The 25,128-nt window shown below is 41.8% G+C and overlaps 1 protein-coding gene across 1 annotated transcript in view; it reads right to left on the reverse strand.

Moving 5' to 3' along the window:
- Positions 1-644: 644 nt before the first annotated feature.
- The window catches only part of arl15a (ADP-ribosylation factor-like 15a), a 98,338-nt gene continuing 73,854 nt past the window's right edge, over positions 645-25,128 (reverse strand). Inside the window, exon 5 of the mRNA XM_072664890.1 lies at positions 645-1,583. Within this exon, the coding sequence (XP_072520991.1) occupies positions 1,431-1,583 (153 nt within the window). The 3' untranslated portion in view covers positions 645-1,430. The remainder of the gene's footprint in view (positions 1,584-25,128) is intronic.

The raw sequence follows: 25,128 nt of genomic DNA on the forward strand, positions 1-25,128 counted from the left end.
GGCCAGGCGTTCCCTAGTAAAGGGGTGTGTCACCTTTTCAAACAACAAAATGAACAGCTTAACTTGAGAAGTGTCCATACAGTGCAGAAGAAGAGAGATTAGAGCAACTGTATATGTATACATGGGTGCATGTATTGATCTACTTAATGAATGATAGAGTCGGTTGTGTGTGTGCGCGTGTGTTGTAGTACATGAAAATTACACTATATAAAAGTATAAATACCTTCCTATTGTCTACTTCATTATGCATTCATGGCTATTAACTTTAAAGGTGCCATAGAATGCATTTGTTCAGTATAAATAGTGTGTGCAGTTTAACAAACCTATTTACAACCCTGTTATTTTTCCTCTGAATAAAATTCACACTGATTGTCTGTAAATGGTAGATTTGTAAAAAAAAAAAAAAGTCATGCTGCACAACATAACCTAGCCTAACCTAGCTATTCTAGCCTAATCTTGCACCGTATCAAGAACTGTTCAAGAACTATTCTTAACGAATAGTGTTGCTGTGCTCTCTGCACTGTGTGGTTAGCTATCTAAATAAGACTGTAGCCAGTCGGCTGGGACAGCTTTTAGTCCAGCAGTTGTTTCTTCTCGATTCACTGTTAGATTTCAGCCTTTTTGCCTTTCTTATCATCCTTTGTTATCAGCTTCTGTGCAGATTCTCGCAGTGATGCTTGCTTCGGTTGGCCTAGTGTTAGCTTTTAGCCTTTCTAGTCACACTTCGATATTCGCCCAAAGCAGCCACTGCATTTAGCCCCGGAAGGCTTTCGCTAGTGAGAAAGTTGTATGTAAATATTGGGGATGCAAATAAAATATGCTAGGATTGTTATGTAAGATCTGTGGTTTTGGAATTGGCCCTGTTTCCATCCCTGTTTTTTATGATATGTCAAAGAACTATGCCAAACAAAATACAGCTTTCCATTCTAGGGCACCTTTAAACATCTCATAATTTATCTGTGACTGCTTACAGTCTGTTTGACAAGCAAGAAGAAATTACTGGAAGACTTTTGCACAAAACTGGCTGCGGTGATCAATGCAAACAACGTCATGATGCTTTACACTATACATCAGTATGAAGTGAGCTCTGAATAAGCTGGAGTTTTCACCTCACTTATAACAAAGTAAAAATAAAACATCATTTAATAAATGGCACAGTTTCAGGCAAAATAAAAAAAAACCTTTTGGGTTCATGCGCAACAAAATTCTTGATGGCTCCACCTACGTGTGGCTGTTGTTTTGGAGTTGACGTCCGTTTCTCCTCTTCAGCGCTATAAAACCATCTTTGAGGAAGAGGTAAGAAATAAACAAGTCCTGCAAACTCCTTCAGCCAAACAACACTCCCCCACAGACACATCAAGCTGATTTTTTTACTCGTTTTGACTAGCCGGACAATCATTTTTGCTCTCTATCTTTGAAGTAAGACTGAATCATATCCTGCCAGGTCGCAGCTCCTTTTCTTCCAAAAGGCTGATGAGCTGACTGAAGCTTTCCCTCACCGCCTCCATGTTGTTTATCGTGCTGCCCTCAAGGATCCATCTCTTCCCTCTCGCCAGTGGCTCCAGTTCAAAGTACTTCTTTATCTGAAAAAAAAAAGACAAACTTTCACTGTGTTTTGATAATGTCATGCACCTTACTCTCACACACAGACACAGAAATACTTTATGTATGCTGTTAAAAGTATAAGATCCCTGAGGGCCTTTTGGAGGTTCTTCAGTTCGAAACTGTGGAGGAACCTCTTAAGAGCATCTTAAGTGGTTCCTCTGTTTCCATTTAATCAACAGCACACTGTACAAAACCCACTTCAGAAGGTTCACCAGGTGCTTATAAATATTACATTTTACATCCTGGTAACTCACTATAGATCTAAAGCTCAAACTTTGAAATGTTTATGCAGCCCTGGTTACCAACCTTTTAACTTCAAATACCATGTTTCTACAGTGTAGAGTACAGCTTTTGTAACATTAACATCAAATACAACGGCAATGAATGTTGACATACTTTTTTTAAAAAGTCAAACAACCCCCTTGGTCAATTTCCTTGAAGTCCAAGTTTTCAAAAAATAGTGTTTTCTCTGTGATAGTGTTAAGTGTGTTTATGGGAGATATTCAATGGAAATGGCAGCGTCTGAGAGCTTCGAACGAGTGCCTGGAAAAAAGCAGCGGCTCTGCGTTACACCTCCTCAATTAGTTTTCCATGCTCGATAGATAATCACTTCTAAAGAGAAAGGAAAAACAGCTGTCAGGAGACCATTAAGAAAACATCAGTCAGAGGGACGGAGATGTAGAATCTGACAGCAATAACACTTGAGACTACAGACCTCTCAAAAGCAACGAAAGCCTGCCAATTTGGTTAATATGGATACTCAGCATAGTCGCCGTTCTGAGGAACGCAAGATTATGAGGATCATGTGTTAGCTTGGTATTCGATACATGATTTACTTTTATATGTCAGCACTTCATTACACAGTGAGTAAACCAAAACCATCTGTTATACAGAATACGCTTAAGAGAGAGGGATATTTTGGTACATTTCCCCAAAGATCGAGTGGGTTCATTTCGTTTTCCAGGAACAGTAAGAGTAATCCCTCACTTAGCAGCCCACGTTATCAAAGGCTATAAGGCAGATGTGCATTAAAACATGTGATGTGACACACTGGTGACACTTTCTGTGATTGTAAGCTTAATTAAATACAATCTACTACAGTATTCATAATGTTCTCCATCCACCTATTTATTTATTCCTACATGCTCTTATCGGCTTCTTCCTGGTCACGGTTGTGGTGGGTCAGAAGCCTACATATAATCACAGTCCATCAGTCCATCACAGGGTAACACACATACTTATTAAATATTTATTCACTCACTCACATCTAAGGGGATTTTAGTATAGCCAAATTCACCTATGTGTTGTTGCTTGTTTTCCAGAAGTGCTCTGCTATTACATAACTGCATATTTAATCACATAGTGAGTCAGTTTGCACTTCCATTTGTTCTAATCAAGCCCAAGTTCTAGTGACTAAACCGTGGCAACATCTAATGGGTTAACACAGTCAAAAGACATTTATAACCCTTTCCAATGATGAAAACCTTACTTAATTTCAGATGAGATACATTTGTGACAGAAAAAAAAAAAAAAAAAAAAAAAAATATATATATATATATATATATATAGCGAGAGAGAGAGTTTCTGTCAAAAACCACAACTAAAAACATGGCAACTTTATCATGGGAGTCAATTTATAAAGATTCCAAGTCATTTTGGAGCATTTCTATTGGTCCAACATTGACACATAAAGAACATCTAAAGAACAATTGAACTGAACACAATTAAATTATGTCAAATAGTAAAACAAAAAACAGTCAAAGTAGAATTATAAGGTTTCTTTTTTAATCTAATTTTGCCCCCATTTCTGCCAATTAACCCACTCATTCTTGGCTTCCCTTAGCACTAGCAATGCTCCCAGCACTAGGAGGGAAAGGACTTAAGGACTTAAAGGACGTCTCCTCCCTTATATGCAATGTCCGCCATCGCCTCTTTTCGAGCTGCCGGCAATGCAGCATACCCAGCCGACATGCTCAGAGGAAAGCGTTGGGTCCCTAGCTAAGACACACCTAGCGCCATCTACCCACTCGGTGATAACGCAGCCAATTGCTTAATCTGACAGATTTACAAAGTTTTTGCATGACAGGGACGATATGCTGATGGATACTGATCAGTTCTATGAATTTACCCCCTTTAGAACAAACAGATGGACAGCATGAGATATCCTTAACCAAATCAGACAACCTGCCAAAGAATCTTCCTTCCTTCCTTGAATACTCAAAGATAAGACAAGGATTCGACAGGGAAAAGCAGCATGCGGGTCAGATTCATTTGGGCCTCATGATTGTTGTCATGGTAGAATATATCCCAAAGTCTGAGGACCTGCTGTTGTTCTAAAGTTTATAGTTAACATACATTTCATAGTAAGAACTTGTTAGCTAAACCTCATAGTAACAAGCAGACTTCAAAACACACGCACAAATATATAGAGATGCTTATTTATAAAAGGAATAACCAGCAATAATGACTATATTTATCCCTGCCTGCCTAATCGGAGTGTATATAAACAGTACTACTAAACGCGTGTGCTAAATAAAGTCAGTTGCTCAGGCTTTTCCAGTTCAGCGCGGCCACCTATCTGTGCCATGTTAGGATTTATTAGCGTCTGCCTCTTTCATGAGGGCCCACTCCAACGAGTCGGAAGATTGCGTCTCGTCTTTCCTCCTGGAGAGTCTTTAGGGGGCATTGAGCTGTGGCTCGATCGTAGTGTAACAGGAGTTTAATGACAGATTAAGTCACTTCAACGGGCGTTAGCCTTGGGGCCTGGCCGACCCAAACAGTGTTAACAAATCCGTCTCGGTAACAGGAGCTGCCCCAGACCAGCGCTGAGACAGCCCGCCTGCCTTCATGCCGGTCCGTCTGTCTGTCTGTCTGTTTGTCTGCAGCAGGCCCTCTTCTGGAGGACACAGGGTCTGCACTGACACTATGGAAAACTTTCAAACTGGTACGCTACTGTAAACAGGGTCAAACCTGCCAGCACAAATATGCAGGTCCTCTTACAGTTAATCTTACCAGGATATTACTGAAGATACACCGGTGTACTGGGTTAACGACTGACCCCTGTTTGTAAGCTTCCTGCTCTAAAAGCCGGCATGTTCTCTGAAGCATTTTACAAGTGGGACTGGACTCAGAATGAATATAATTCCTGAGCTTACTCCTGTTCGCGTGAGAGACCACAGTCATGGTAAGCCTAGCAGGATGGTGGCAGATGGCTGCTGGGATGACCACTAGGTCACCCAGTCTAGTCTCCTCTAGATCACTGGGACCAATGCGTGGTCTAGCTGAGCAGAGAAAGCGGCTTACATCTTGTGAAAAACGCTTGAAAAGTTTCTCTGGCCCCAATCTACGCTGGCTCCTCTCCAGTTGAGTACTGTAGGGGCGAGGTAGTAGAGGTGGAGGAAGAAAAGTAGGATCGTTCAAGGTACAAAAGCTCACAGTGGATGTGGGACAGATAATCGTAAAAAACTAGGTTGAGGGAATTATACTTCATAGCTTTTCAGACGATCATGTTGGTTGGAGATGGTTTAGCCTTTTTTTTTCTTTTTAATTTTCTATGAATTAACATCAAGTGAAGGTTCATTAAACCTTCACAAAAGGTTCTTCACACTCACACATCTTTAAGGGTGTGTTCCTACTTCCCAGCTTTGGTTCGATTGCTCTGTTATTATGGTTCGTTGGAGTAAATGTCAATGCTGCTTTTCAAACTTCGGTGCGCATCAAAATCATGATTTCATTCTGAGAGATCAAGACAACGTGGGTTAATTAGCCAGGTTTAAGGTCCAGCAGTTAGATTTTGAGTTTTTTCCCCACTTGTTATTGTGTGGATCACGCAGGACCTATGGACACATCCACATTATGCAACCTTCTGTCATATGTGCGTCATACTTTTTTCCCAAATTTTGGTTTGAAATATGTCAGTATGAAGGCAAAGCGGACCAGGACTAAACTGTAATGTATAAATTTTAAAAAATTCTCATTCATCAATATTTTCCTATATATATATATATATATATATATATATATATATATATATATATATATATATATATATATATATATATAATCTAAAGAATGTATGGGCTTACTTGAGTATTTGATGACCTAAATAATCTAAAGCCCTAATTTGCAGCTATGTTATTATAATGGTGAATCCCATTATTGAACCTATTATTTATCCCATTATTTATCCTCGTAAATTGAACAAATCTCAAATAAGAAAGCACTGGTGATTATCAGAATCTTCATGAAAACTGCACGAGTGGCTCAAAGAACCATCTGAAGCACCCTTAATTTTAAACGTGTAGAGTGTAGAGAAGGAAATGCAAAGTAACAAATGTTCCAGCATAGCTACTCCTGAAAGAACCTCCTGTAGTAGACAGGGTTCAGGTTTCCTGCTTTCAACAAAACAGTTAACGTGGACAGCAATGAGTCAAACAATTAACTATAACACGTCAAGCCCAAAAGGAACAGCTCTGCTGCCTTTCACTGTCTTTCTCTCATCTCTCCCCATCACCTACTTTATCTCCGTCTTCCATGCGCACATAAACACACAACGGTGACCTCATTCACATGACGTGGAGCAGGTGTTTGAAACGGACAGCAACAGTCAAGAAAGAGGCATCAAGTGTATCTGACCGAGATGAAGACATTTCCTCATCCCAAACGTGGGCTGGAGCCGGTCCACTTGGCCTGAGAGAGAGACGTGGCTCGAGGTTTCTGGCCAGCTGACGCAACAAAATGCTCTTTTGCCATGCATCTGAGAGTAGCTGGCTAATCTTAAGATGGCCCCGCTTCAGACCACTGACAGCAGAGGGTGCCTAGTGCGTCCAGCTGCTCCTTGGCCTACACAGATTACTATTACATGTGATGGTTTACCAAGAAGGGCATGCAGGGCTGGCAGGGGTCAATAGGATAAATTTCAGACCTCACAGGATCAGCCCCGGTTGCCTGGCTTGCTCTGGACTTTCTAAACAGTCACTGAATGCCGATGACATCACTGAGAAAGATAAACATGGCAAGACAAACGCGTATAATTAAGAATCATTAACTGAAATGTACCATGTCAGAACGTACATGTCAGAAAGCATCTTTCTGCCTTTTATTAACTGGCTCAGAGAACCCGCTGATCCATAGTGGAGCTTTACAGATAAGGCCTGATGTATTACACAACCTGTAAATTTATGCTTCATGTAGTTTCACTGGCTGTCTGGGAAGGGCTGACCGTGGCATGAGCTGAATGGAGCAAGCCTGCACCAGTGGGCCGGTGGCCAGCAACCGCACTACGATTCCCATGGAGCAATCTGGCCAAGACAGCTACAGTAAATCCTACTAGACCTACTGCTCTCGAACGCATGCAAACGTGGACTACATCCTCGCCATCCAACGGTGTTACCCACTAAACATGTAGGTTTGGAGGCCGGATACGCACACGGCTTACCTGCGCGGACTATTTCGTAGCACCAGCGAGAGTTAAGTGAGTGTAAATGCATTCATTTTACACTGCGGTTCGATTACATCAAGCTATACTGAGGGTCTGGATGGTCTGGATGATTAGAGGGCCTTCCACCATTGCTAGACCAGTGTGTTTTTTAAAGTTTGTAAGTCAATGCTTGGTTATGAACTTCTGCCAAGTTGTTGTTACTATATATCAATGAGGCCTGCAGGCAAAGTAATTAACCCTAATAAAAGTCTCTGCGTTCTTGGCATGCCTCTATGTTCTTCTCTTCCTTCACAGAGTGTTCTCCGAGTTTCAAGTACAGCTTTCAGAGAGAAAGACAAGCATGCCGATCTGTGGTACTTGTTTGTGGTCAGACAGCACTCTGCACGTGTTACTGTAGACAGGCTGTCCCATGCAGAAGAGCCGCGTAGAGACTCACTTCGAGCGTAAAAAGGGCATACTCAAATATCAGAGACAGCCAATTACTCCAGCTGACAAGTTGCCCCCTGAAGATATCGGTGACCTGTGAAATGGCATTCACAGGAACAGAACGTGTCTCGATAACACCAGAAGCACTTACCATGAAATTGAGAGGGCCTCATTCACTTTCGCTGTGCCTAAAGAGCTTACCTTCACGTTCTTGGCAGGATTCTGAATTAAAAAAGAAAAACAAAATGGTGAAAATTGGTGATAGCTTGTGCTTTTTGGGAAAACATACACCACGATAGTTGAGGCAGAGTCTTATTAAAGCAACAGCCACACAGGCATTCAAGAGCTTCAGAGGGATTGGAGTTAATGCCCCTTTCACCTGTAAACTGAGCATTAGCGGCACGTGAGGTGTGCAGGCGGTGGCATGTGACGGCAACACCTTGGCCTGAAGATCCCTTGCCACACTGAAAAACAGACGAGATAACGGCATTACTTTAACTGAGGTAAGAAGGACGGTGATAAAAACGAGTAGAGAAGGACTGCACTGGAAGCAATATACAAAAATACAATGAGAAAAGCCTTCCAAAGTGGCACTGAGGGAGGGAGAGAGAAAGAGAGAGGGAGAGAGAGTAAGTGAGTTGGGTAAGTAAAGACCAAATAAAAGAGCTGGGTCCTCAGGTAGGTTCCCAGCATCCTTATGAGCAGAGACAGAACAGACAAGCAGACTCGGCCAACATCAATAAGCCCCAGAGCCCTGCTGGAGGTTTGCCAGAGTCTCACTGGGCAAACGAATGAAGACTTTAGGCAGCTTTTGGCCACGCTGACCAGAGATTTACTGTCCTGCACCGCTCTGTTGGCAGAGCAGCTCCCCAAAAAAGAGCGGCCCCAAGAAATGGTTCAAAGAGTTCTGTCTCTCCACTCACTCTCTGCTTAAAGCTGGCTGACCAGTGCCAGATCAGAGTCATCCTCCAGAGCGCCATGAATCTCGTCCAGGAGGCACAGGGACGCTCATAGCAGGCTTTCCAAGCCTTCACAACAATGCTATTGCACTTAAGGCCTGTGGCCTGTGATAATGTACTTTCCATATAGGCAGGACCTTCAAATGCATATAAAAGATGTCCTGGAGATATTCCCAATTGGACAGTGAGGAGCTTGACCTCTCTTTCTTTATTTTTACAACCCCTACCTTTTTTTGTTTTATCTTTTTCTTTTTTTCTTTTTTCTTCGTTCTCTCCGCAAGATCGAATGACTTCCAAAGCAGCCGACTGCTGTTTTAGTGAACTAACAGGTTTCTTTGGCTCTATAAATACAGCTGAGGCCACACCGTGCAAGTGGCTGAAGAAAAAAGGAGCTGAAAAATTAGGAGTGTGTCAAAGCGGCGTGAACCTGCCAGGAAAAGATGAGCAAGCTGGAGCACTCTGCATTAGATCTTCGATCAAAAATGTAGAAATTGCTACACAGCGATCATGTATCATGAGCTTTCTTTGGAAGAAGCTATTCAAAATGTGTTCCAGTGTAGGGCATGTGTGCACATTCAAACTTATCAGAACATTCTGGGTTACAAATGATGTGTAACATTTTTCCAGTCTTACTGCGCTCTGTTTTAGGGGCTAAAAATATGTTTTCAGCACTGAAATATTTTATTATTCTGAAGAAACAATACAATGTACTGGCCGAAGTATTCAAACTCTAGCACTCCGGACCTACAGTGATGGCAAGAAATCCCTAACAAAAACACAACTGCGACAACTGGAAATAATTGCTTTCTGCTATCAAACCTAATTTTAACCTGAATTTTAAACAGCACCGGAACCCAGTGCATATTGTTCTGTGGGAATAATAATCATTAAGTGGGAGACTGCATAACACCTTATCAGGCACTATCTAGAAAAGATAGAGTTTCCAAGTAAGCTGCAGACCTCTGATGTAAACAATTACTACAGAGCTAGAGAGAGTGTTTGTGTTTGAAAAAGGAATAAAGATGCACCTGTTCACAATATCAACGAATAAAACTGCCCCGAATAAGAGAGTGGCAAGACAGAAGGTACTGCAGACGATGTACAAAATGCTTGCCAGAAAACATGAGAGTGGTCCGACTAACATGTGTGCAATGTTCTACTGTCAGATGAGACCAAGAGAGCACTTCACATTTGTGAACAAAAAGAAGCATGTGTAAGAAAAATGTAACACTACCCATCTATCAAGCGATACTATAGCTACTGTCAAGCATGGTGGTGGTAGTATCATGCTCTGTTAATGCTTTTCACAGGACAGGCACAGGACATCTTGTTAAACTTTAAGGAAGTATGGATGGAGCACAGTACAGAAAAAATACTGCAAGACCGTCACCCTCAGTCTGCTAGTAAACTGAAGGTGAATGTCCTAAACTAAATTCTGCTGAGAATCTGTGGCGCTATATGAGAAATTACAGCTTTAGTGAAAGTTCAGCCAAGACACTGTCTTCCACCTGTCTTTTAAAACCCTCTACTCACACACCTATCTAGCTGCTTTCTAGACGCTGACATTTTGCCTTTTCCCTCCTTCCCAGCTGCCGCCACCAGTTTGGTCCCACCGAGTCGCCCAGGAGGTCTTCCATATACCGCAGGGCCTGCGAGATGAGGAGGCCTATGCCAAAGACATCAACTTGCAAATATTGTTTTTTTTGTCCAGGTGCCTCTGAAGTGTCAACCAAACCAACCTAACCAAAAAATCTGCCAAAACAACTGGGAAATCTGCCAAAACAACTGGGAGAAAATCACTTTGGAACAGTCTGTAATGCTGGCACACACTCGCCTTCAAAGCTGTTATCGCTGCTAAGACCCTGTGGGCCAGGTGTGCTCATAATGGATGTGAAATTAACATTCGATTAATTATCCCTCCAGCTAATCACATAACTTGTGCAGAGGTTGCCTACTCTCTGCTCGCCTAAGAGGCACAGGGATTAAACGATGCCGCAAAATTGGAGCTGGGAACAAGCTTTGGACAAATTAGTAACTGAATGCTCAATGGTGGACATACTAGTATTAATAAATGACTACACTCATGATCCTCCCGTTTTGTGCGATCCATCGTCCATTTTTCCATCTACATAGCCCACGCTGGTAGGTTGCGCTGGACCTGGCGCCGAGGGCTTAGTGCAACTTTATAAAAGAGTAGTCCTTGTGAATACACCATATGCCCAACTGTGAGTGGACACCCCTTCTACTGAGCGCATTCAGCTACTTTAAGTTGCACCTGTTGCTGACCCAGATGTGCAAATGCACACACACAGCTTGTCTAGTATTACCAATACAACAGTACCCTCTGGGGCAGATAAACATGAACCTACTGGAACCATGCTGTGGAGCAGTGGAACTGTGTTCTCTGGAATGATGGTGCTCCAGCTAATACTGTTGGGATGAGTTGGGGGTGAGGTGGGGTGGTGATCATCCAACATCCTCACAGCAGTGCTCCTAAATCTAGAAGAAAGCCTTCCCTGGACATTACAGACAGTTACTCCAACAAAAGCAGGGTAAACTATTATTTAATACTATTGCTTTTGGAAGAAACAATGAATAACCAGGTGTCCCAATACTTTTGTCCATATAGTATATCAGGGGTCTAATTAACCCAATTATTTGCCTTAATGCACAAATGTCTATGAAGTGTTTGGTAACCGTTTAGGATGTTTTGTGGAGTCCCACAGGGTTCTATTTAAGGGCACATAAGACTGCTGTTAATTATGACATTAGTGTTGTTATGAGGGGGACTAACTGAAGTGTGGGGCCTAGGCACAGGGATTAGGGAGCTTCAAAGCTGTTTGAGGGAGAGGTCCTTCATCAGTCCATTCAGACCCCATTCATGAATAACGGGGAGGGTCAACCACCAGGTCACAACCCACAGGCAGAGGCAGCCTCACAGCAGCTTGTGGACGTGCATGAGGAAGACTCCGTTTGTCTGGCCATTTTCTGGATTTACAGTGACTGAATTTATTAAGAGCGGCCGAGGGTTCCCTGACAGTGAACATCTGGTCCGGGCCATTCGAAAAGAGTAGGGTTGGCGGCCTGCCTGCTCCGCCACTGTAGGGGACCAATGCGCAAGCACCTTCCCTGGTTCGGCCCTCTGCGTGTGAGGAGGAGGCCTGTGCAGGAGTGGTGGAGGTGGTGGTGGTGGGGAGGCAGGCCACACAGTGGGGCCAGGGGTATGGGGGCCCATTGAGGGAGGGAGGGAGAACTTTCCCCTCTAAGACCCCCAGCCCCACACACACACACACACACACACACACACACTTTTTTCACTCTCCCAAATCTGACAGGTGATCCACGGGACAGAGGCGCAGCAGTGTGGGCTTCAGCGCGCACAGCAGGACACGAATCAAAGAGACCTTCACCAGAAGATTTAAAGCATGTGCTGCAGTCCAATGAAGTGCACTGAACCCCACACCCACCCTCCTCCTCCTCCTCCTCCTACTCCATCCCCAAAACTCCTTTCCTGTACTCCCCATTCTGGAGCCTCCATGTCAAGAAATTCTCCCTATGCACAATGCTATGTGTTAGTTTTGTTTGCATGCCCTTCTTGACAACACTTTGGGGCATGACAAAACCAGGAGAGAGAGTGGGGAGGGAGGAGGGGAGGAAGAGAGACAGAGAGGGAGAGGGAGAGGGAGAGGGAGAGAGAGAGAGAGAGAGAGAGAGAGAGAGAGAAAATAAAGTAAATTGAAAACAGAGGCACTGAGGTTCCAGTACATGAATGTTGATAGAGCAGGGAATTAGAGCAGGAGAACAATCAGAGGTTTCTACTAAACAATTCCTTACGAAACAAGTCCAGACATGCCAGGTCCAGTTTCTCAAATGCATCACTTAACTGTAGGCCGTTTAATCGCTCCTCTACCATGTTACAATCTTTGTGCTACAATGCTTTTGGGAAACTGAGCCCTGAGATCTTTGTAGAGATAACTCGTCGATGTCTGCTAGAATGGTTGTAAAACTCGTCTTAGGACTTCAAGCACAAAGCCTTAATGGGCCCAACCAAAAACTTAGTACTTAGATGACCCTGCATGCTTTCATTAATTAAATACTACTAGACAGGCATTCAGGCTGGTTCCACAAGAGGACGAAGGGATGAGGAGAAACTGGACTTTATAGAAATGTTGTTTTTGTTTTATTGAATAGAGCTTTGGGTGTGTGTGTTTGTTGGAGGGGGGTTACATCAATTAAATGGCTTCTACCTTAGCCTCTACTATATGTCATAAGCCTATGTGATCAATATGGCAAATACAAATTCCAATGTAAGTCCAGTTGATTTGCTTTTAATGCTAATATCCTAAATGTCCTACCGCTAACATCAGCCCTGATTCATACTGCAGTATGCACAACAGGCTCAGTTTGAACCTGTTAACCATGTTTCAAAAACTTGTTTCAGAACAATACAAAAGTCATTAGCAGTAAGACAGACGTCCACAATCAATGTCGTTCTTTTGAAATCTTTTAACTGCATCACTCAGCAAAAAATTAGCATTTAAAAACACTTGTGCACACCACGGAGACCAATTCCGCACGAAAGAATATAATTTGTCAATTTATTCCATCGGGTCTTTCCCATTTGAAGAATAATCTAAAGAGAGGAGAGAGCCCAGATTCCCAGCGTTTGATCCCTATGACTCAGCAGTGGAATGGGGGGTCAGGTCAGATGTGAATGAGCTTTCGGAAGTCTCACCCTGGCCTGTAGCAGCCAGTCTCCTGACCTCGCCTGCTGGCTAGACAATAGGGAGGCTGGCTACAATGTGAGCCCGGTTTTTAAATGGAGGCGCAGAGCTGAATAGAAAGTGCCGACTGAATGGTGTCTCATCCCGCCGCGGTGAGAACTCGCAGGGGTCAAGGTTCACCTACATCTGACAGAAGCGTGTGGGAAAAGCCAGGCGGGATGCCCACACAGCTTGCCCGCTGCCCCTCACCCAAGTAGATCTAACCCTAAGGCTGACCAAGCAGTGGTTCTGTGTGACAAAGGGTGGAAGCATCATCTGCAAGAAGTGGGGAGGAGGGGGAGGGGGAGACCTCCAAAAAGGACAAAGAATAACAAAGACATTGGAGTAACTTCACATATCATGCTTTCAGATGTGAAAGGGCAATCGATACACACTGGTTGACCGCCTTGCACTCCTCTGAAAAGCACGTAATAGGTTTAATTTAGCGCAAGAAAAAGCTTATTTTATCTAAACTTAATGCTGGACCACCCCCCACTCCCCTCCAGACCGTCTGGTGCATGAAGCTTAGTGCAACAGTCACATAGTTTGCCTTATTAGCCAGGCTACATTACAGTCACAGAAAACTGTCAAGAACATCTCACAACAACTATACTCTCAAAGTTGTCATGTGTCATGTGTCTGAGATCAGGGCTATCATTCACTCCACCGTGGCCTGATGGAAGACCTGTTGGGCTCTGCTGTGCGTGGCTGTGTGCCAGCCAGCCAGGGAAAGGCCTAATCCCCCAGGCTTGCATCACTGTCTCTCCATGCGATAACTGGTAAGTGAGGAACACAAGAGCCGAGGGCTTTCCGGGTTTGCCAGCATTACAATGGAACTTCTCCCATCACTTCCCTTTTGAAGTCCTTCCAGAGAGGAATGTGATAGCTAGACAAAGCGCAGACCCATCCGTCTGCATGCAAAATGCATGTTCTCTCACCCAGTTAGGCTAGGTTAGGTTCCTGCCGTTCTCAAGAAAGGTCTGCCCGTCCTTCTTTAGAGTAGGAGAACAGACATCTGCTAGCAGTCATGACAAAAATGTATGCTTACAGACATCGATAAAGCTTCTCTCCTCTGAAGAATTTGAGGTGTTTGAGATGTTTGAGATTTTTACATCAGGCGAAAGGTTCTTCACATTGTAGCACCTTTTATTTGTAAGTGTGTAAAACCACTCGATGTTTGTTTACGCCGCTCTTTAGGGTTACACAAGGTTCACTGGCACTTATAAAAGGCCTCCCTGTTAATGCCTTTTGTTTTCATGAGCACAATACTTATATTCCTCTACAGCAGTCTGTTAAGACACCTCTTAAAACTGCTGGTTCCCTCTAATTGAGTGCTGCTTAACATGCAAGATTGCACTCCTGAACTGAGGCATGTGTAATGAACTAACAGCAGGGGCCAGGAAACACCGACCTAGTGTTAGACTCAGTTTACATCTGAGATCACATGACATTGGTAAGAACCTACAATTTAAAAATAATCTTTAAAAAATATTTAACTGAATTTCATTCAGTTAAATATTCTGGAAAACCAACTATTCAATATAATCCCCAAAGAATTACAACTGCATTAACTACAACCAGAATAAATAAAGGTAGTATTAAGCTACAAAGGATCATAAACAGCATTGCTCATAAACTGCAACATCAAAAGAAGAGCAGGTCTACGCTAGCATCATAAGTAGATGTTGGCTTCAACACCTGCAGTAGCTGTGGCAGTAGACTGCATTCATTTAAGAGCCTAACACCTTGTTAAAATATGGAAACAGTATAAAGTGTTGGGTTGGAACACTGTGAACCGGATTCCTCTTGTATGTGGATGGAGGACGTGGCATTGTGAGTTGATATGCGATACATATGATTTCATGACCCCAGAGTAAAACAGCACCTAGCCAAACAAATACGTTAAAGTCACGCTATGAAATCGTTCCTGCTTAGCCAGACCGTAGCATGCAGCTGATATGCAGTGGTCAATCTATTTACATAACGTGGCTATTGAGCTGTTGGAACCTCGGTTGCCAATAGGACATCATCTACCCCTCCTTTTTCCACTGTCACCAGCAACTTCCAAGGCTTGACCTCGGCACAGACGGTTCAATATGTCATTAGTTTTCAAGTGGGGTGGAAAAAAAAGAGCCTGGGTGAGGGAGAGGGCGTGAGTGGCAGTGCTTTTAGCCTGGGCCAAGGCACAGGCGCTATTTGATAGGTCATATGAGCTGGCATTCAGTGTCAAGGTCAGAACACTTACAGGACTCAAAAAGCAATGCAAGGACTTCTTCATTCCTTTCCACCGTAAGTCCAGCCTTATTTATGCAGGAAAAAAAGAAAGAGCTGTTATCTAAAACACTGTAAGACACATTCTGTCAGGATAAACAGAAGAACGTTGTGTTTAATCTGCGGAAGGTACAGCTGTGGTTTACTTAGACTCATCATGGGCATGAATGTCAAGGTAGTATTGGGCTTTTGAAGAATTTGGTGGCCGAATTGTCTTTTTTTGGAGGTCACACCTCAGAAATGTCTACTAGCAAGCTTCTGGCAGAATTCTGGTTAGATATTTGTCCACTCTTCTTGGCAGAACTGGTAGAGTTCAGGTGACTTTTCAGAACAGTCCACATATTTAAGGTCAGGACTTTGGGTAGGCCATTTCCAAAAGCTTAAGGTTAGCCTGCATTATCTACTCCACAACCAACATCAATGTGCACCACTGTCTTAAAACACCCAGTTATGTCCAAATTCATACTATCAAGCTTGGTTATGTTATGTAGAAGAATTCTGAGGCAATCCTTCTTCTTCACTATTCAATCCAACTCCAGAACAGCTCCAGAGCATGTTGCTCCCACCACCATGTTTAACAGTTAGTACAGTGTTCCTGAAGTTGAATGCACTCGCTCACACGTTTACTCCTCCAAAGATCTTTGTCTAATCTGACCATAAAACCCTTCTCCAGAAGGCTTTTTCAAGGTCCATGTGGTTAGCTGCAGCTTCCTGTGCTAACGTTTGCAAGAGCATATGTTTAAACTGATGATCTTGGAATCTGCAGTCTCTTGGAGCCATTCCTAACCTCAATATCTGATCATTTTTCTCAGATCTGCACTGAGCTCCTTGGAGTTTCCCACTGTACGGGGTCTCAGTCAATCGCAGGAGTGTAAATGCTTATTATTTGAGCAACGAGAAGCGACCAGCTGTAGTCAATCATGATCACTAACAGGAAGTTTAGGCCTTGGCAAGTTAAAACAGCAATACTGAATTAATAATCTATGTAGGTGTGTGTAAATGTATATGTATGTATAATTATATAATTAAACTTCTAGGGAAAAAAAGCCCATTATTGCCATGACATTCATGTTTATGAATGTAAACTTCCAACTCTGTCTTTTTTGTATCCAGCATATTTCAGAAAAAGTAGCCCTTATTGAAGTAAAGTGTCTAAATAAATCTCTGAATCACAGCGTATCATTGCATCATGTCTGCTGCCCTTAGCATAACCCTTTAGTGCAGAGTACCTGGAGAGGACTTACCTTGTAGCTAGCGCTGATAAATTGTGGAAAAGCAATCTCTTAAATGTGACAAAACTATAAAGCAAGATCAGACTTGGACATTCCAGTTGGTCTCATTACAGCCGCATCGTCAGTGGTAGCAAAACAGCATTACACATCCCTTTTTAATGTGAAATGAGGGAGACTTCTAAGTAATGGCATGACGGACATGATTGACTGGATTGAGTCATGCATTGTTTCCCGAATTCCCATTGGCTGCTGCCCTCCGCATGCAAGAGTATTTTGTTATTGAACAATGACCTCATTCGAAAATGGCTGCCAAAAGACCTTTTTGGAAAATATCTTAATTACAGAGAAAGACTGACTTGGCCGGCCGCTCATCTTGGTGCACGGCTCAATGCAGCCTCACGACGCAAGGCACTCCACTACAGCACACTGACATCTGCTGAATTACTTGATGGAATTTGGCAGCGCGCTCCAGTCCTCCAAAGCGCCGTCAACATTGGCTAAATATCGTCGATTCAGCCTTTGTTTAAAAAAAAAAAAAGAGACATTCTCTTCATTCCTGCTTCATGGGGAGTCTGTATTCCGGGCAATATGCATGCGGAAAACAAGAAGTCACTAAGACGTCATTAGTGCTAAGCAGCACTAATGACAGCTTAATGTTTATGGTGGATCAAAGCTGCCCAAGCGCCTCTACCAGGCCTCCCAAAATCACTGAACTTTCCTTCCGTGAAAACAGGCTGTACAAACAAACCAGAACTCTGGAGAGGACAAAACGTGGTGACAGGAGGCTAGCCTGCTTTGGTCCGGCATCATAAGATCGTAAGACACTTCCAGGAGAAGATGATCTTATGAGAATGAATGACCTTTCTCAGTTCTCAGCACTGTCATGCTCATACATGCAGATGACACAGACCTTTCAGTGAGAAGATATCCGCATATATTGCACATACACACACACACACAGAGTGCGGGAGAGAGAGCAAGTAACTTTCCTTTTTGTTTGTTTGCGAGAGACTCCATCTGTCAGTGTGCAGAAGAACAGTCATTAGTCAACTCCACACACATGGGCCCCAGTTCCAGTCAAGCATCAGTTCTGAGCAATGCCCAATAAGTTCCTTGACAAATTTACTGGTGCCGTATCAGTCATGGATCACGACTGCAAATGGACTTTTCAAGAAAATGTGAGTTTTGTCCATATTTTCCTCTGGTGAGCTGTGTTTCATCAATAAGCAGAAAAGCACATGGACAAAAAGTACACGCAGGAGATTGACTTCCAACTTTGAAATAGATGGCTCTATTTAGACAATGGCAGTAACTCGAGGCAAATAAACGTCATGGCCTAGATCACCACCCTGAAGCATAAGTCAAAAAAAACATACACATGAAAAGATTGCTATGTATTAAATATTAAATATTTTGGAAGACATTACAAAGATTCCTATATGTGGGGAGAATCAATACATTCATATTCTCAAAATTAGTGAAGGGCCTTGTCGCCGAGTGAGATGTATTTCTCTGTGGTTCTTCTATTGCATCGCTTTTTTAACCCCCTTTTAAATTTTTTTTATAGTGTAGGATCACAGAATTCTCTCTCAACAAACCTTTGTAGCAGTGCTACAAGTGCCTTGAAGTGCCTACCTGCCCCGATCTGAGTCAATGAGGTCCACTAGCGTCACAGCTGACAATGACACACAACGTGCCAGACGACTGACGGAACTTTCGTGGCTTTTTTAAGAATTTTGGTGTGGGATGAGTAATTGTGCTCTCACCGCCTCATGCTTAGGAAGTTCAGAATGTGCCAAGCAGAAACAGGACATTCATTAACAATCAGCATATGAATCAACCGGTCCTCTTTCAAAGTAAATCAAGAATGAAATGGTTCTGTTTCCAGCCTTGTAGAGGCAGTGAGATCACAAGGAGAAAAGAGATTATGAATAAAGGTTTGCAAAGACGAGTGTGTGAGTTAGAGACTCAAACCTCAAGCTACTAAATAAAAACATAAAGAATTAGATAATACGGCATAAAACCTTCCATATATACCAATGCACATCCCATGTGCAGCAGTGTAAAGCACTACCTACATGAGTAACTCCTATTGCACACCATCCATTCATCACTTTCAGCATAAAAGCGAGCTCAAACCAGACTGAAATTAAGCCTAAGAGCCACCTGTGAGTCAGACTGCCTTTGTGGCAATGCTCTTCTTTAACACATGAAGAGGCGCTGAGGACAGAGAGGGAAACCTATTAGAGTAGGAAAACAAGTGAGGACTCTGATTCATGCTGGGACCACTAATGCCGCCTGCCACTCAAACCTAATCGAAATGGCCCCAACAAAAGGGCCTGTTTACGCTGGCCCGGGATGAGAAAACGATAACCTGCAAGAGCCGGAGGCCACCACCACACAGGCCAAACAAAGCCATCGGATTGGGCAGCATTCAGCTCCGAAAGGTCTTTTCCCTTCCTGAAGATGATCATTGAAACTCCAAAATGGAACATTGTGGTGGCTGCAGGAGAAAGAAAAACCCTGAGGCCCGGATACACGTCGATCTCAATATCCCCCACTGTGTGCATGTGAATGTGTTGGGAGCTGGAAAAACAGGATTTAACCACCCCCCACCACCACCACCACCACCCCTAAGCTTGTGCAAAAACCATTTTAATGGTCTCTCAGAATAGAAATGTCGGTGTTTAGTAGCTAAATATTCAATGTTCCTAATTAAGAAGTTTATTGGTTGATAAAAGGTTGGGACCACATATTTTTTACAAATCAGTGAAGTAAGGGGAAGTGTTTTCCACCACATATACTACTGTTTCAGTTGAAAGGGGCTTAAATAGATTCATCATGGACATGCATGGTAAGGCAATATTGTTCCATCAGTGCAGGATAAGTGTACAACACTCTTTCTTTCTTTAATACAAAAAAATAAGATATTGATCCACACATAATTTGGAATTTTATATCAACACAGTATTAAAAATATGCATACATTACATTTAAATTTTGCACCATTAACACGTCTGGCAGAATTCTGTTTGGAAATGTGACCACTGCTCTGGGCAGAATCAGAATTCCAATAAATGTGTTGGTTTCCTGGCACAGATCAAACTTTAATTTATATTTAATTTCTACCAGTGTACCAGTTCCACTGGCAGCAAAACAGCCCCAGAGCATGACGCTACCACCACCATGCTTAACAGTTGGTACAGTGTTCTTGGGCTTGAATACCTCATCTTAAGTCCAAATATGCCTTTAATTAATGTGGCTAAACAACTCGAACATGGTCTCATCCGGTCATTAAACATTTTTTTTGGAAGGCTTTCTACTTTGTTAATGTAGTCAGCCACAAACTTCCAGACCATGGCAAAGTGGCTACATCTCCCAAGAACTTTGAGCTGATTTGGGGCTGATTTGAGATGATCTTGGAATCTGCAGTTATGTAGAAATGGCTCTAAGATATTCCCAATTTAAAATCTACAGTCATTCGTCTCTGATCTGCAATGGGCTCCTTTGAGCTCCCATTGTACGGTGTGTTGGACAGTTGAACGAGTGCTATAAAACAAACTCTTCTTATGTGGTCGCAGAGAAACTACCAGCTGTAGCCCATCATGATCACTAACAGGAAGTTGAAAGGCCCATCTGGCAACATTAAATGAATCTAAAAAGAGGATGCATGAATATTATTGGTTATGTATGCATAATTTGACTGTGTAAATTCTTGTTTGTTTTTTTACTATTAAAGATAAGTGTTTCCCCCCATTTTGCCCCAGAAAAACAACTGTTCCTAGTTAGTAATAGTGGCAATAAATCCTATATCAGTACAGTAGTAGTTACTTGACATAAAGACTTGTGTTTAATATCTGTGATTTGGACAGAAATACAATTGGCACATGTCTTAGAGGCAAGTGGATACAAATAAAGCGCACACTTGGCATAATCATGGCATTAGATCTGCATTTGGGCCAGCATGAAAGAACGTAGATTACCATGCTCAAGTAAAAGTGCAAAGACTACAACACTGAAACAGAAACATAGAACGGTGGATGCCGCCACTCCCCACGGTATGGCACAGACAAGGGGTCTTTTCCTGAACACTTTCATAGTATTCTGCTTTCTTCAGGCAAGTTCGGGCTGATTTAATTGCTGGATAGGATTTAGAGGGTTCTATGTCTTGGTTATAACGATAAGAATGTGAGAAAAGTGGATGGAGTGACAGCAATGATACTCTAGCTCACTTTGGTAAGCACACGGGGGTGCAAAAGCCCACCCTGACACACTGCCAGAGGAGGTGTGTGAGAACAGTGGCCTGATAGGTTTCTTAGATTAGAAGAATAACACCTTCAGGCCATAACGTTTGGAGGTCCTTCAGAGCACAATGGCAGCTTTCATCGCTGTTGTATTGGTTCCACTGGGCCTAAATTACAAACGATCATAACATCCGAGCATTTCTGCTAAACAGGCAATTACTAAGACATATGACATGAGAGGGTGTGAACAGGGAACTTAAATTTCATCCAAACAAAAGCTTGAATTCCTCCCATGGACAGAAACAGATGGATTTCTGGGATATTCTTTTTTTTTATTTAGAAAGCTAACTAGAGCAAAGCAGAATGGGCGTTCTAATCAAAGTGAGATTAATTAATTAAGCTGTATTCTTAAATCTGAATAAGCCTTAATCATATTTGTCTTGTTTAGTGAGTAACATAGAGAGTATGTGTCTTAATCACTACAGAGTGAGTAACACAGCTACTCTCTACGGACTGTGGAACAGCTTCTTTTAAGTACCAGAAGATCATGTACATTTCCAGAACAGACAGATGTAATTGGCTGAAACACACTGTTCTTTGAGGGGGGAGACTGTGCAGTGTTGTGCCTGGACAGATAGCCTGAGCCTGGAGACAACCCCTGATGTCCTCAATTCCTCAAACCAGAGATCGCTACTTTGAAATGCACAACTCAGTGAGACACGTTATTCAAAACGTAACTGATTCATAACTAACTCTCTAACTCACTTTGATGACAGTGCAACTGGTAAGAAAACTGTTGAGCTTGCTTTTTTTTTAATGTTTACCATGTATTCATTGTTATATACATAAAGGTCTGGAAATAATTTAAGAGACCACCCTACATTATCAGTTTGCATTGAATTTCATAAACCATGGACAACATTTCCCCTAAATTCTAAATAAAAATATTGCTATTTAGAGCATTTATTTGCAGAAATGACAACTACACAAAAACAACTGCTCAAATAATAAGAGATGCACCGATGTGATATTAGGATCGGATATTGGTCCCGATATTCACAAAATTAGCTGGATCGGGTATCAAATAATTATGCCGATAATTAGAACCAATCCTTTCACTTTAATTTGTTGGTGTGAGACCGCACTAAATGTCTACATGTTTGTAGTTTTTGACTGTCTGCTTGTAAGTTACTTATTTATTCTCAGGTTCAGCTGCTTTATTTTATTTAGAATTACACAAAAAAAATACTGTTACACAAAACAATTACTGTGTGTTTAACAAAGTGAAGCTATTTATTTTCAGTTTTCAGTTTTGGCTAATACATTTTATGTATTTTGATATATTTTAAGAAGTTTGACTACTTTTTATAAAAAACGTAATGTTGTTTCAAGATCCCACACAATTGTTTATTTTAGTCACAAAAAATAGCAATGTATAATAGCAGCATGTATATATATATATGTGTGTGTTAATTTGTTATATTTTGTTTCACAAAGTTAGTAAAGTAATGTTTAAGTCAATACTGATGCCTTAAGTCTCTCCCACATGGTGAGGTATACGGTTTATTAATTCAACAATGGTATTGGATCGGTATTATTGGGTATCAACCGATATGCAAAGTTATAATGCAAAGAAATGATTATAATAATTATAATAATTCAAAAAAGTTATTGTTCAGATTTAAACAACACAGTACTATTATGTGATTATTTTGGACTGTCGTTATATTGAGAAAAGTATATGGTTGAAATGGTTGGTCCCCAGCTATGAAGCTGCATAATTGTATTCTAAAGCAGGCCATTATGTATCATGATACGATGAAGTTTATGTTATTTACATTTACATTTATGGTATTTAGCTGACGCTCTTATCCAGAGCGACTTACAAGGTTACTCGTATTACAGAGGAAGGCCAATGTAGTGTTAGGAGTCTTGCCCAAGGACTCTTATTGGTGTAGCGCAGCACCCACAGTCACCCAGACCAGGAATCGAACCCTGGTCTTCCACATGCTGTTGTTGTAACTCAATGGCAGGTGGTGGTGTTATCTGTGGTGTTATCTGTTGCGCCACACCAACACCAACCGTGATACACAAGGATATTGTTAGTGCGTAATTAACACTGATCAACTGCAGGGTTTCATTACTAACTGTGTATTTAGACTGGTTTAATTAAACGAAGAGCAGTAGATGTTGAATAAGAATCACTGTATTCAGTACGGGAGATTAAGGTAAAGGTAAAGGTGCACGTATTTGTCACTGTACACTGTACAGCGAAATGTCTCCTCCGCATTTAACCCATCTGGTAGTGAACACACACACACGTGTTAGGGGCAGTGAGTACACACACACACACAGAGCGGTGGGAAGCCAACTCCAGCGCCCGGGGAGCAAAGAGGGTAAAGGGCCTTGCTCAAGGGCCCAACAGTGGCAGCTTGCCAAGCCTGGGAATCGAACCCACAACCCTGTTATCGACAGCCCAGAGCTCTAACCGCTGAGCCACCACTGCCCTTTACCGTAAAACCATAGTTTTTAAGAATCTGTTGCTATTGATTTTAATATTTAGTTACATGTATCATGATAAATATTGTGTATCGTGAAAAATGTCTTTAAATATTGTGATATAGTATTTTTACCATATCGTATAGCCCTTTTCTATTCCTTATTTTATTTTATCCAGTCATGTGATTTAGATAGCCCTAATGCCTAATCCAGAAAATCAAGTCTTAAGCATCTTTCCTGTGTTTGACTCTAGTGGCTGACTTGGGTCTCCAACTCTGAATATGGCCTGAGGAGAAAACAGTGAACACAGAGGATAGGAATTCACCTGGACATAATTCTCCTGTAAATCAGATAGCTGAACAATTGGGCTTTGAACAGCTCTTTCCAACTCATCTCAAAGATCTCACAGGGATTCAGGGACTCCAGCACACTACAGCAACAAGCTACTGTGTTCTTCATGGAACTATTCAGCTTTCAAGATGGTGAAATATGTTTTATATGTATGGCACTTAGCTGACACTCTTATCCACAATGACTTTTGACATTTGAATCATGTTGCACAGGTAGGCAAATGTAGGCCCTTTTGCGACTCCAGATGGATGGATGGAGGTGTTCTTTAAATTATATTTTTAGTTTCCTACAACAGTAGAAGGAACATCCATGCAACTGTACTGTTACATGTAGACATAGAAATAAGTATGTTTTAAAGTAAGTAAGAGATTTTAAATATGGAAAGAGAGGTAGATTGTTTGGCCATAGTTGGGACAGAGTTCCACAGTTGAAGAGCGAGTCTAGAGAAAGCCCTATCATCAAAGCTGCTGATGGAACATTTATATTAATAGAAATGATCCAAAATGACTTGGAATGAAATCGTTTTACATTGACTTCCATTACAAGGTTACGAAGGTTTTTGTCCTCTTCTGTAAAGTTGCCATTTTAAAGATGTGAGGTTTTTGTGTGTCAGCCAAGGCATTTTTATTTACACTTTAAGTGTCATACTGAGCATAACAAATGACAACCAATAACATCTGCTACTGGCAATTGGACAAATAAAATGAACGCAGTGGACAAGGCAAGCAAGAATGCAGTTTATGAGGAACAGATGTGGGCCTGGTTGCATATAGATACACAATAGACAACAGGGGGTCTACATTAGTTATCTTCTCACAGTTACATTCTGGCTGAGCTGATCTTTTATAGTAAAAAACAAAAAACAAACAATTAAAACACAATATTAAAAAAATGTGTGATGTGACAGTAATTTACTGACAGCTTTAAGAATTAGGTTTATAATGATGATAAAAGTATTGTACTTACATGTTATAGACAACCATGGAAAATCTATCTAGTGAGCTTCCAGCACCAAACCCCTGAAGCTCATGCATATTGTTGCACACTCAAAAGGCAAGAGATCAACCAGACAAAACAGTAAAAGTTCATTATTCAGAAGTTTGCTCTGAGAAGATTAGATACAAAACAATTCAAACAATCAACTTCCATAAGGAAGAGAAACATTACCAAAATAGTAAAAAAAAATAAACAATAAAGGAAACAATGGGATTTAGAACAACTGTGCAAGCCCCGGAAGGCCAAGACCAAAACTGTCCCCTTCAGATAAACACTATTTAATCAGCTTGAACAGTCCAGTACCATTTTCCAAGTACAATAGGGGTTGGGGTATCTGAAACC

Source organism: Salminus brasiliensis, chromosome 20 (genome assembly GCF_030463535.1).
Source record: "Salminus brasiliensis chromosome 20, fSalBra1.hap2, whole genome shotgun sequence".
Lineage (NCBI taxonomy): Eukaryota > Metazoa > Chordata > Actinopteri > Characiformes > Bryconidae > Salminus > Salminus brasiliensis.